General features: G+C 50.2%; 1 protein-coding gene and 1 pseudogene across 1 annotated transcript in view; both read right to left on the reverse strand.

Moving 5' to 3' along the window:
* The window catches only part of LOC137646990 (RNA N6-adenosine-methyltransferase mettl16), a 570,608-nt gene that overhangs the window by 520,146 nt on the left and 36,188 nt on the right, over positions 1 to 14,274 (reverse strand). The window contains exon 2 of the mRNA XM_068380072.1: positions 5,653 to 5,867. Within this exon, the coding sequence (XP_068236173.1) occupies positions 5,653 to 5,867 (215 nt within the window). The remainder of the gene's footprint in view (positions 1 to 5,652; positions 5,868 to 14,274) is intronic.
* LOC137647373 (5S ribosomal RNA) lies at positions 8,880 to 8,998 on the reverse strand (annotated as a pseudogene).

Below are 14,274 nucleotides of genomic sequence, written 5' to 3' on the forward strand. Positions count from 1 at the left end.
CACCTCGTAAGGATTTGGTACGAGCTAAATAAAACTTAAGAGCTCTAACTGGACACAGTACTCTTTCAAGCTCGTTGCCTACGATCTCTGATAGGCAAGGTATATCAAATGACTTAGGCCAATGACGAGAAGGCAGTTCATTTTTGGCCAAGAAACTAAGCTGAAGTGAACATGTGGCTTTATCTGTGGAAAAGCCGATGTTCCTACTGAAGGCATGGATCTCACTGACCCTTTTAGCCGAAGCCAAGCACACTAAGAAAAGCGTCTTGAGGGTGAGATCCTTCAGGGAGGCTGAATGTAATGGCCCAAACCTGTCGGACATTAGGAACCTTAGGACCACGTCTAAGTTCCATCCAGGAGTTGCCATACGACGCTCCTTAGAGGTCTCGAAAGACTTAAGGAGATCTTGGAGATCTTTATTATTGGAAAGATCTAAGCCTCTATGTCTGAATACAGACGCCAACATGCTCCTGTAGCCCTTAATAGTGGGCGCTGAGAGGGAGCGAACATTTCTCAGATGTAGGAGAAAGTCTGCGATTTGGGCTACAGAGGTACTGGAAGAGGAAATAGATGATGACTTGCACCAGTCTCTAAAGACTTCCCACTTCGACTGGTATACTTTGATGGTAGAAGCTCTCCTAGCTCTCGCAATCGCTCTGGCTGCCTCCTTCGAAAATCCTCGAGCTCTTGAGAGTCTTTCGATAGTCTGAAGGCAGTCAGACGAAGCGCGGGGAGGCTTTGATGAAGATCCCTTACGTGGGGCTGCCGTAAGAGATCCATCCTTAAAGGTAGACTCCTTGGAACGTCTACCAGCCATTGAAGTACCTCTGTGAACCACTCTCTCGCGGGCCAGAGTGGAGCAACCAATGTCAACCTGGTCCCTTCGTGAGAGGTGAACTTCTGCAGCACCTTGTCTAGGATCTTGAAAGGTGGAAAGGCATAAACGTCCAGGTGAGACCAGTCCAGCAGGAAAGCGTATATGTGGGCTGCCTCTGGATCTGGAACTGGAAAGCAGTAAGTCGAGAGCCTCTTTGTCAGAGAGAGTCGCAAAAAGATCTATGGTGGGTTGACCCCATGTCATCCATAGCTTCTCGCACACAGTCTTATGCAACGTCCACTCCATGGAGATGACTTGTCCTCTTCTGCTGAGGCCGTCCGCCAAGACATTCATTTTCCTTGCACAAATCTCGCCAAAGGAGAGATGTTACATGCCTTAAATGGAGTTCCTTCTGATCCGTGGATCAAAGACCCGAGCCTTCCAGACTGTCCAGTGGAGCTCCCTAACCCAAATCCGATGCATCTGAAAACAACACATGGTTTGGGTTCTTGATCGCAAGAGAAAGACCTTCTCGAAGTCTGATGTTGCTGTCCCACCAAGTCAGACATGTCTAGACTGAGTTGGAGATTGGGAAAGAGATACTCACTAAGCCCTTCTCCTTGTTCCGATGTTTTAGGTGAAATTGGAGAGGGCATAGGTTGAGTCTCCCCAGAGAGATAAACTACTCCAGCGATGAAAGAGTTCCCACGAGGCTAGTTCAAACTCTTACAGAGCAACTGTTTTTCTCTTGCAAGTGAAGGACTTTTAACAGAGCTTGTTCCATTCTTGCGGGAGACGAAAAGGGCCGAAAAATCAGACACTGTATCTCCATTCCCAAATAAAGAATAGTCTGGGATGGGGTACTGTAAGTTACGACTTCTCTACGTTCACTATAAGACCTAGCTCCTTGGTTAGGTCTAATGTCCATTAGAGGCTCTCCAGACAGCGATATAATGACGACGCCCTGATTAGCCAGTCGTCAAAATAAAGGGAGGCTCTGAATCCTCAAAAAATGTAGAAAGCTTGCTACATTTTGCAAGGGCCTTGTAAAAACAAGAGGAGCAGGAATGAGGTCGGAGTACAGTGCTCGACAGTGGTACATTACTTTCCCGTCCACAAACCTCAGATGTAGTTGAAAGTTTGGATGAATCGGGATGTGGAAGTATGCATCCTGAAGGTCGAGAGAGACCATTCAGTCGCCTTCCCTTAATGCTGTCAAGACAGATTTGGTAGTCTTCATCGTGAAGTTTGTCTTGACAATGAACACATTGAGCGCACTTACATCTTAAGTACTCCTGCAGTGAACGTGGCTGCCAGATCATTGGAGCCATCCCTGATAGTCTTGTTCCTGCAGAGAACGTGGCTGTCAGATCATTGGAGCCATCCCTGATAGCCTTGTTCATGCATGACATAATTGTACAGCAAAACTTCAAACGCTCGAAAAAAAAACTCCTAACAGGAGATGGTCTAGCTCTGAAGCCGACCATAAAATCTTGGAGCGTCTCATGGCCAGGCGCCGGGGAGAGTCTATGAGGCTTGAGAAGTCTCTCTGGGCAGAGGCAGGAACTCCCAAGCCGAGAACTTCTCCCGTGTCATACCAGACGCTCGCACTATAAGCCAGTTTAAAAGGAGGGAAAGCAAAGGCTGTCTCCCCCAAACTCCTCATGGTGATCAACCAGTCACCTAGCAAACGTAAAGCTCTCTTAGAAGAGCGAGAGAGCACTAGCCTAGAAAACAACGGCTTCGAAGTAGCTAGGCCTAGTGTAATCTCTGACGAAGGCGAACGAGGAGCAGCAGTTACAAAATGGTCCGGACAAAGATCCTTAAAAACCATCATGATTTTCTTAAAAACCATGGAAGGTTGCGCAGCCTTAGGCTCTTCCACGTCTGATAAAACGTCCAAAGGATTATCAGTAGGCAGGGGATCAGCAACATCCTCATCTGAAGGAACCTCGTCCGACAATTGATGAGTCTCAAGCAAGGAAGAGACCTGCCGTGGTGGCAATACTTGACAAGCAAAGTCCACACGCAAAGGAGCATCAGTAGCAGTCAAGGACGCTACGTCATGTAACTGCTTAAAGGACTGACCAGCAACAGCAACAGGAGCGGGAGGACGCTCGACGTCAAATCGAGACTGCCTTGACTGCCTAGATTGAGCAGTCAAAACAACCCTTGACTGCGGTGCTTGACGCTCAACGTCAAAACAAGGCAACTGAGCTGGTTGGCGAACGTCCTGAACGTCAACACGAGCATGCGGTGGCGGCTGAACGTCAACAAGCGGCTGAAAGTCAACACGGGACTGCATCGAGTGAGGCTCCAAGTCACGTGACTGACGTGACTTTTTAACGTCAACAGGACGAGTAAAGGCTCGTTTGTGCGGCTGAAGGCCAGAATCTCGATCAGCGTAACGGCGAGGATCATCGTGAACCTGCTCAACGGTATACTCCTCCAAAAGGGAGGCAAGCTTATTCTGCATATCCTGCAGGACAACCCATTTAGGATCAACGGGAGTCGGAACGGGCCGAGACGATGGTAACGTCTGTGACGGCAAAACATTGCCTTTAATGAGACTCTCGGAGCCCGTGTTACACTTTCGTTTAGGCGGCGAGCAGTCTTCCGATGACTGCACAGGGTCAGAGCTGTCCCAATGGCTACAGCCAGGACGCTGGACTTGTCCTGAAGGGACTGACTTCCGCTTTAAGGGTCTAGAAACTTTGCTCCAAGGTTTCTTTCGCGAGAAGCCTTCGGATGACGAGGAGAAAACCGCCTCACTCGTCTTATGGTAGGGGCGGTCTTGACGAGACACGCCCGAAACCATAGAGGGAACGTCTGTTCGTTGGTTAGAGCCTCTCGTCCCCATAAGTCCTACGACATTACTTCTCCCTGGTGCATGGGAGCTTGCAAGAGGTCTCAGACTAGGTGAACGACAAGCACGAACAGACGAACCCTCGGTCGCAACACTAAAAACACTTTACGCACTTATCACTTTATCACTACGATTTTCTGTTTTTTGCACTTACTTCACTGATATCGTATTTTTCAATAATTTCACATAAGGCATGAATAAAACTGATTTCTACCTGAAGCACGCAATTCTCCCTTACATCAAAAGGTTATAATTGCGAAATGAGTCGTATAATGTAAGCACATTAGTACATGCAAAAATCAGTAAACATATATATCGAATAAAACGGAAATATATAAAGTTAAAAAGGATCAGTGACTGGGGAGGAGACTAAACACTAGTTCATTAAAGACTACGTTTTCAATCTCTCACCGTACAGTGCCTTGGGACGAGAATAAAAACTAAAAACGTTTTATCCTTTCTCCCCGTACAGAGACTTGGGACGAGAGTAAACTGAATCGAGAACAACGTTACTCGCTCCTAAACTCCCTTGGGACGAGAATAAAGATCGGATCGTTCTCTCTTCCTCTCTCTCTCTCCGTCTCTCTCTCTCTCTCTCTCTCTCTCTCTCTTGTCACATACAAGAGAAAAGCCCACTCACCCTTCATCAATAAACAGGTTATTTGACCAAAGGAAAAAACTGAAAGGACTAAGAAAATGAAAATTAACAAGTTCCTTTAAATTAGTATTTAAAACACTTCAGTTTGAAAGAAGAATGAACAAAGCGTCAAAATCGATTTACTCTTTCTGCAAAGTGAAACCGTGATTCTCTCTTTCTCTATCGTAACGATAGAGCGCAAACTGCGTAGCATAAATAAACCAAACGTTAGTTCATCTTTGAAAAAAAAAAACAGCACGAAGACTATTCAAAGAATATCTTTCTTAAAATATTTTCTAAAAAATATTCATTTCATTTCATAACTCTTACAGAGCAAATGAAGATAAACTTAACGAAAATAAAAGTTGAATGGGCTCAACGTTGTTTAACTTCGGTTTCCAAGTTAGGACCGCCTACATCTCGGAGGTAAAGGCCGCATATAAACAAAAACATAAAATTTATCTTGATGTTTAGTATAAGTGGAAAGCTAATCGAAGAGGCCTAATAAAGGCGGGTGAGATATAAAATATATAGAGGAAAATCTATAATTATCAACAATAATTTTTAACGTGATAAAATAATTACTAAAAGCCTAAAACACACTTCCGTACACTGAGGGAAGGGTCGGCCATCTTTACTCAATGGAAAAAAACCAGAGATAAAAAAGCAAGGGCAAAACACTTTTACTCTCCTTTCAAAAGCATTTCTTTTGAGGATAGTATTGAATAATCCAACACGGCGAAAGCAATAAAACCAAAACCAAGTACTTCACCAATTCGGTAGAAAACTCGAGGTCATAAAGCGAGTGGAATCGACTTGTCGATGAAACTGACAGAGAAGAACTGAAGCTGTTTACATGTATATGCGGTATCTGGCCGATAGTTGGCGCTGGTGGGCACACCCGCTACCTTCATGGCGATCGCTCGCGAGTTTTTGGGAATCTGTCGAGCCATCGGAGACGTCAGCTATTATATATTCACCGGCTAAGTTTAATATTTAAAAATATACATAAACACGAAAACTTTTTTACATATATATTGAGTATAAGAAAAGTAAGTGATTAAGTAAAGACAAAACAAATAATGGCTGCCAAGCGAGGACGAAGAAGCACGTCTGTCCATCGTCCGAGCCAAAAATGAAGTGAGACATTTCACCGGTGTGTGAGGGGGGAGGGGTAGAAAGCTACCCCTCCCCCTACCCCTGCTAACTAGCGCGGGGTAGTAAACCCTCGTTAAAATCTAATGGCTCGTCAATTTCAGCTACGCCGAAAGTAAACCCAATGCAAATAGCGTGGTTTGTATTTCGGTTACGGAACAAATGGAAATTTCATACCTTAAGATTAAAATCCTGATCTAACAAACAAGTTGTTAATTCTCGGACAGCTGAAGGATCTTTGAAGTTCAGGCGAACTTTTCCATCAAGTTCATATTTACAATGGGATCTAAATCCTGCATACTTCTGAGCAAGATTCTTGAAACTTGGCAGTGTACGATACGGATTCCTTGGGTGCATAAACTTGTGCAGTTTTGGAGGTGCAGATTTTCCTTCTGCAAGAGAAAAAATACATAATATGACAAATATGAAAGTATATGACAAATTTGAAAATAATTTGTATTTTTCGTAGCAATGCAAACCTGGGGCTCTTTACAGTGAAGAATTCATTCGAAGAAGCTGAAAATGACAGATTCGAAGATAATTTGTATTTTTCCTAACCATACAAACCTTAGCTATTTACATTGGGTTTACCTTTTAGCGCAGCTGAAATGGCGAGCCATTAGAATTTAACGAGGGTGTATTACCCCCGCGCTAGTTAGCGGGGGGGTAGGGGAGTGGTAGCTAGCTACCCCTCCCCCCCTCACACACAGATGAATGCTCACTTTCACTTAGAGGTAGGACTTGTCTTGGGGGACAGGGCTGGCGGGCAAATATGTGTAAATAGCTAAGGTTTGTATGGTTAGAAAAAATACAAATTATCTTCGAATTTGTCATTTGTTCCGTAACCGAAATACAAACCACGCTATTTACATTGGGTGACTTACCCCTTAGGTAGGGTGGAAAGTCTCCAGCCATACTGGCTTTGGCTTTACCCGGGGACTCAGAATCCGAGTGAGTCGCACTCGAGAAAAGGAGTCCCTGCACCTCACTGCTCCGCAAGGAACCGTGTGGCCTACATAAGCTTGTGTGTGAAGGAAGAAGTGTGACCCGTCCTAGGCAGTTGACCTGGAGTTCCAGAAGGAGCTCTGGGTTAGGACGTTCCCAATACCACCTCGTCAGGGTATGGGGAACGCGACAGTATTGACTCAATACTCGGAACACAAGGAAGCATGGTTTACCTGCAGAGGTTCGAGGTCAGCTATGCAGAGACCAGGATGCTGCTTCCCCGTAGAGGGGATGATGAAGAAAGAAATAAGGGCCAGACATACTTATTTCGTTCATGCAGACCAAAACCTGATAACAATGCCCTCAACCTTCTGCTACCTGTCCAAAAAGGAGCCTGAGGTTAGACCAGCTGTTGTGTAGCCACCACAGAGCGATAGAAAACGTATCGAGACTCCTGTGGGTCACGCCCTGCAGGAAGCGGGCTGCGAAGGTCATTAGACGCTTCCAGACTCCAGCTTGTAGCACCTGCGTCACAGAGTAGTATTACTCGAAGGCGAGGGACGTTGCGATGAACCAACATCGTGCTGTAGGGCGACGTGACGGGGGAGGGTCTGGAGACAGGTCGAGATGAATGTCCTTGAGTCCGGGCTGAAGAGGTATACTGGTGACTCTCCCCCGTGTCCTCCTTGTGCTCCCAAATCGGCTGCAACTGAGGACAAACTGCAGCTGTTCCCAAAGCTAACCTCTCGATTCCTTTACTGGCAAGAAAGAGGTCTTGGGACATCAGATACAGAATGGAGACTCGAAATCTTGAAGGAATTGGACCGAAGGGCCGGGACCCCCAGATTCTGAGTCTAGCCAACAACTCAGGAGCGAACCTGAATGTTGCCTTCCCCTCTTCCTTAGAAAGGGCGGAGTCGTACGAGACCAAGAAGATTGCTTACACACTGGCCGTGGCCAGAGTGAGCAGGAGACCCAAGGCGGAATACAATCCGAGGCCTGTCGTAAAGGGTCTTGAGAAGATCTCTTACGGAACTAAAAGGTCCGAGCCATGCTCCAAGTTGGAGGTCTTCCTCCGACTAGGGCAGGGACGATCGTAGCTTCGCATGAGCGAGGAAAGATCCAGCGGGCAGGAAAAAGTTATTCCTTTGAGCCTGAAGGTCAGGGAAAGGTTGAGCGACAGGCTTCATTGCCGAGAGCGGAAAGGAGTTTCCTCCCGCCGAAAGGCAATAAGACCGTTATTGTTGGAGAAGAGGCCTCAAGGGAAGAGGTATATCTCCCACGGCACCAACCACCGAAGACTCTTCACTTTGCCTGGAAGACCCCTGCGGATGACTATCACAGATGACGCGACCTCCGTACCGCGACTGTAGCGGGTTGTCTCTTCTTGAGGAGGAGGCGTAGTGTCTCCAGGCATGAAGCCGAAGCGACGCCCCGGTTCGGGAGAGATGTTGCAGTGTGGTTGTTTGAGTAGTCTGCGCCGTGGGAGAAGCTCTCCCAGGAGTTCCGTCAGGGGAAGCAGAGGGTCCAGAAACCGTTCTGCGCATAGTCCCAGTGGAGCTCTCCCATTGAAAGGTTGACAGACAACCTGGTCTTGTTGAGACCCATTGTCCACAGACAAAAAGGAGGGAAGACGCAGGCGTCAAAGTTGTCCCACTATCACCGGAATGCATCTTGCCAGAGTCTCGGGGTATGAGACTGGGGGGAAGAACAGCGGAAGCTTGAGGTTCCAAGCTGTCGCGATCAGTTCCCCCAGACCAGGACTTGCTGGTTACTCAAGGTCAAAGACCCCCAGGTACACTCTCTCTACGAGGCTCTGCTCGGATAGTCGGAGAGAACATTCCTCTGCCTGGAATGAGAGAGCCGATGGTGGTATTGAGAGTACTGTATCTCAATCATCCCGGTATCTCTACAGCAAGATGTGAAGGTGTGAAAATGAGTCCCCTGCTGGTTAGAACACGCCAGAATCATGATGTCGACGCGCACGGAGCGACTCGGCAGGAGCTGTAGGATCTGTAGAGGGGCCAGACTACGGCCCCTAAGCCTGCCTGAATGATGGAGAGGTATCCTTCAGGTCTTGACCATAGGCCTGGACCGGAACATCCCCCCCCCCTTACTATGACGAGTCCGAGAACAGCATCAAGAATGTGGGGAAAGGACGAGAATATCCACTACCATCAAGAGGTTCCATAGGTCAACACCCATTGCAGGTCTAATAGTTCCGCTGGTCCCATAGGGGCCAGGAAGTCCGGTTAAACGTTGCCTGAAACCACCGGAACTTGGACCGCCCCACATGGAACTTATCCTGAGGCGACCGTTTGGACTATAGACGGGTCAATGAGGAAAGGAGAACTAGGAAACGTTCCAAGGTAAGGCTGAAAGCTCTGCTTGACTGAGAACAGGTACTGCGACTCTCCTCAGTCTTGCCACAGTCAACTGAAAGGAAGGCTCGGAGGATGTGGCAACAGAATCTGGCGTCCCCAGGTGGTCACCCAGCCAAGTACCGACCAGAACCGACGTTGCTTAACCTCGCTGGACGGACGAGAAGCGGGGTTTCCAACGTGGTAAGGCCGTTGACTCAATATCATGGCCAGAAACTCCAGATGTTGAGGCAGAAGAAGAGAAGGCTCCAAGCAAAATACCATGGACCCACACTCATGGTAAGCATCCGGAAGCTTGTCCCGGCGCTGAAGAAGGTCGAACCCGAGCCTACCGGAGTTGACCAGCCCTCCAAAAAGCAAAGGAGGCGGAAGCCTGCACCTGAGCGGCCATGAGGAAAGCAGGGAGAGTTCTCTGGGGAAAAAAACCTGCTATGCTACGGCGGGATAGCCACACTGCATCATAAGCAGGAATACTTGCAGTCTAGGCTGAATTCCACGAGCTCCCTGGAAGATGGATGGAATGGAAACTGAAAGTACCCGTCCTTCCGATCCAGGGTTAAGGAGTCCTGTCGCCTCGTTACCAGTCTGATCGATTCTGCTGTTCTACGCTGGCCGAAGTTTGTTCGACAAACTTGATCAAGGCTGAGAGGTCGACTACGGAACTCCCCTCTCAGATCCTTCCTTACAAGAAAGGATCAACTGAAGAGGCCGGGGATGAAGCCGTCGATGATCCTATGGAGAACCTTCGCCTAAGGTATGGATCATTCTGCCCCACCGGGCAACTCTTGCCGACGCCATGGCATAGAGATTCAGAGACACTGAATTCGCTGACAGAGACGGCAAGCGCGATATCCTTGGCTGATCACAGAGATCGTGCGGGAATGGGCATCGGGAAGCTGTCATCCGGATGAGTAACCTTAAGCATCCTCCCAGCGAGAAACCTGCAATCCTAGAGTTCGTGAACTCTGCCGCTCCTTTTAGGACTATGCCCCCCCGGAGCCTCCCGTGCCATCTGTTCCTGACAGGGGGAAACTGCAATTGGACACCTTGTCTCAGTTGTCGTAGCCGATAACTTAGGCCGACGTGGTTGAAAGAAAAAGGCGCTGGAGCCCTGCAGAATCTGGAAGAAAGCGCCTTGGAGGAGTGAAAACGGAAGTCGATTTCCTCCGCACAGCCGCTGTCTAGGTCTCTGTCCTTGGGCACAAACAAACTCTTCTCAAGGATGGAAGGGTGTCTGAGGTTGTCGACCTCCACAGATGAGACACCCGAAGGAAGCCCTCAGTCAGCGCGTCCAGATGGTACAACATCAAGCTTGACCGCAAGTTAGATACTTAACGACGAAAGGCCAAGGTGCCTGAGGCCGGGAGAGGAGGAAAGTACCCATGATCTACCTGTAGCTTCCTTGAACCAAACCTCAGGCCGTAACCGAGGAGGGAAAGGACCTGGTAAGCCCCCAGAGGAAGGGGTAAGCAGTCACCCCTTGGCCGATGGAGAAATCTCGAAGGGAAAGCCCCCCGCCAAAAATCCTTCCACGGAATGACGGGGAAGGGCTAACCCAGGTTCTGGAAAGAGGAGTGTTGCTCAGACCTCCCTGAAGTTTCTTCCTATTCTTGCAAGTGCCATGCTCTGCGTTTACGGGGTGAGGCCGTGTTCTGGAAAGACGCTCCAGAAGAACTCGCCAGGCTGGCCATGCTGCGAAAACCCCAATGGGAATCGTGGTCGCAATCGCCCTGGAGCTCGCGCGATGGTAATTCAAAGATTTGCACGTGGGTGAACGTGGAAGCGCCCATGCGCGGTCACGCAGGAACGCAAACGAAGGTGAGCGAAAAAGCGCAGAAGGAGGGCGAGCGTGGTAGGAAGGGCGAGAGCTGGTGGTCGGCGAGCGATAACCCATAGACGAGCAATGGATACTGCAAGAATTAAGCCGACGTTCGTGCGAAGAAACACCGTCGGTTCGCGCGACAGAACACTGTCGGTTCGCGTGACGGAACACCGTCGGTTCGCGCGACGGAACACCGTAGGTTCGCGCGACGGAACACCGTAGGTTCGCGCGACGGAACACCGTCCGTCCGCGCGATGGAATACCGTTGGTGCGCGCGGGGGCACATTGGAGAGCATGTGCGCGGACGCGCATGAGCGTAGACGTGCAGGCACGTGGGCGTGTGGGCGTGTGGGCGTGTGGGCGTGTAGGCGAACGATCGCGCGGGTGCGCAGGCGAACGGTCACGCGGGCGCGCAGGCGAACAGTCGCGCGGGCGTGCAGGCAAGCGGTCGCGAGGGTGGGCAGGTGAATGGGCGCGAGTCCGAGGCGGCGAACGCAAGCGTTAGCGCGATAGCGAGGAAACGTGCTGCCGCGTGGGCGAGGAAGACCGCTGGCGATGTGGATCAACAGGCGATCGGTGGTGAGCTGGTGAGCGCTGACGCGCAGGTTGGCGATGGCGCGATGTGGCATGTCGACGCGTTGGCGAGCGATGGCGAGCAGCATGCGCAGATGAGCGATCGCGCGATGGCGAGCAGCACGCGCAGGTGAGCGATCTCGCGATGGCAAGCGATGGCGAGCAGCATGCGCAGGTGGGCGATCGCACAATGGCAAGCAGCATGTGCAGGTGGGCGATCGCGCGATGGCGAGCAGCATGCGCAGGTGGGCGATCGCGAGCAGCATGCGCAGGTGGGCGATGGCGAGCAGCATGCGCAGGTGGGCGATCGCGAGCAGCATGCGCAGGTGGGCGATGGCGAGCAGCATGCGCAGGTGGGCGATCGCGAGCAGCATGCGCAGGTGGGCGATGGCGAGCAGCATGCGCAGGTGGGCGATCGCGAGCAGCATGCGCAGGTGGGCGATCGCGAGCAGCATGCGCAGGTGGGCGATGACGAGCAGCATGCGCAGGTGGGCGATGGCGAGCAGCATGCGCAGGTGGGCGATGGCGAGCAGCATGCGCAGGTGGGCGATCGCGCGATGGCGAGCAGCATGCGCAGGTGGGCGATCGCGCGATGGCGAGCAGCATGCGCAGGTGGGCGATCGCGCGATGGCGAGCAGCATGCGTAGGTGGGCGATCGCGCGATGGCGAGCTAGTAGCTGGCGAACCATGTTCCTTCAGAAGCGTTGGAGAACGTTGGCGCGCCGGCTGTAACACACGCGGGCGATCCGGAGATCGCCGAGAGACAGGTGATCGCTGACGTGTAGAACGCTGTTGAATAGGCGATACTAAAATCGCCTGTGCGCGCTGGCAAGCAGGTGAACGCTGGCGAGCAGGTGATCGTTGGCGAGCTGATGATCGCTGACGAGCAGAAGGCAACGCGTGGAAGCCTGCGCATAGAAGAAGAGTCCTTGACCCAGACCTGAACCGAAGTTCTAGATCGCGAGGGCGAACGTGGGCGCACAGGGCGCGTAACAGGAACCAACAGGAACAGCAGGGATGATCATCATGAGAGCGCTGACGAACAGGAGAGCGCTGGCGAACAGGAGAGCGCTAGCGATCAGGAAGCGCTGATGAGCAGGAGAGCGCCTGTGCGCTAACACTGAGCAGGAGCAGGAGAGAACACAGCAGAAGGGCGGGCAGGGGAACCCTGACACGCAAGGGAAGAACCCCCGTGGGAGGCAACCCTTTGCCCCGAAGGATACGTTGTCCGTCGGGAGACAGATGTCCATCGGAAGACCGTTGCCTGTCCACCGGGAGACTGATGTCCGTTGGAAGACCGTTGTCTGTCGGGAAGACCTTTGCCCGTCGGAAGACGAGATCAGACTGCTGTCCATCTGCACCAAGGCGGAAGATCAAGAAGAAGGAGTTGTAGGCTGCAAACGGAGATTCAAAAAGGCGCCTCTTAGCACCCTTATAGGGAGATGAGAGGCCCTTACGACGAGGCGGACGGTGGGCCTTACAGCGAAGGAGGCCAACAGCAACAGCAGCAGAAGAATCGTCCGAAGAGGAGTCTCTATGAGTGTACTCTCTCGCGAACGAAAGAGAAACACTTCGTAGAAGAGACTGGTCAGCCAGTGACCTAAAAGGAGCAATCCTCCGAAGAGGGGCTCCTACAGTTGCCCAGCCCCTTGAGCGAAACTGCAGGTGTGACCGCTCAGCACCAAGAGCATAGTCGCACGAAAAAAAGGCAAGAGAAGAACCCCCAAAAGGGGAAAAACTCAAGCCTGGACAGGAAAAACTTCCCTCGGAAGGAAAGTTACCCGCCCAAGGAGGCAAGCCTCCTGGGAGTTCTAAAATGAACTGGAGAGCTGTCCGTCGTCACGGGAGTACTTCCAGTAGAAGGAGACACGCCCCTGACGAAAATACAAGGGGGGAGGCAGCAACAGCCGAATCCCCAGGCCTCAACAAGACAGCTCACACCGTTGCCATATTACAGAAACGAACTAGATTGGTAACTGTAAAAAAATAAAACAAAAATCATTAGTACACATTCATTCCCTCCGGGAAGGCTCCGAAGAGGAATCCCGAGGGAAAAGAAACAAGAATTACAGAACAGGCACGTGCCCTCACAACCACTTACACTCACGGAAGGAGAGCTGTAACCAAAACAGAATTATAACAATTATAATTATGAAACTATGTAATTATGTAATTTAAAAAAGAATGAACACTAAAGAAAGAACGAAAACCCCGAAAGGAATCGTTCTACAAGCTGAAAAATTAACTACAATTAGATTCATAAACTAATTGAGACAAACGTACGGCGTAGCAACCCCCCCACACGGAAAGGAAGCTACAAGGGCGTAGTAACACGTAGTAAAAGGGTGAACGACCTCAAGAGAGAGAGAGAGAGAAAGACCGAAGCCAAACTCGATCGCCACCCATAAAATTACGCCGTGGTGGCCCAACTGCCGAGGACTCCACGTAGATATCGTACACTACACACACAACTCTGAAAAGGAAACTTACTGATTTCTATACTCAAATATATATACAAACATGAAAACATGTTTACATATATATTGAGTAAAAGAAAAGTAAGCGATTAAGTAAAGACAAAACAAACAATGCCTGCCAAGAGAGGACCAAGACAGAGACGTCTGTCACAGTCCGAGCCAAAAGTGAAAGTGAGCATTCATCTGTGTGTGAGGGGGGAGGGGTAGCTAGCTACCACTCCCCTACCCCCCCCCCCCCCCCGCTAACTAGCGCGGGGGTAATACACCCTCGTTAAAATCTAATGGCTCGCCATTTCAGCTGCGCTAAAAGGTAAACCCAATGTAAATAGCGTGGTTTGTATTTCGGTTACGGAACAAATAGCCAATAAGCTTTTCTTACAGGGTATAATTACCCACCGCAAGTTAGTGGGGTAGGAGCGAGGTATTATAGCCCTCGCCTCCCAATCCCCCTCCCACCAGCACTAGCGACTAACCGTTACTTTTAAAATTATAGCAGGACTTTTCGGTGGTTGATGATGGCAGGTATAGCATGTGTAAAGAGCTCCAGTTTTATATTACTAAGAAAAAATGATATTTTAATTATAAAATAAATTTTTGAATA

The sequence above is a fragment of the Palaemon carinicauda genome, chromosome 9 (assembly GCF_036898095.1).
Source record: "Palaemon carinicauda isolate YSFRI2023 chromosome 9, ASM3689809v2, whole genome shotgun sequence".
In the NCBI taxonomy this organism is placed as follows: domain Eukaryota; kingdom Metazoa; phylum Arthropoda; class Malacostraca; order Decapoda; family Palaemonidae; genus Palaemon; species Palaemon carinicauda.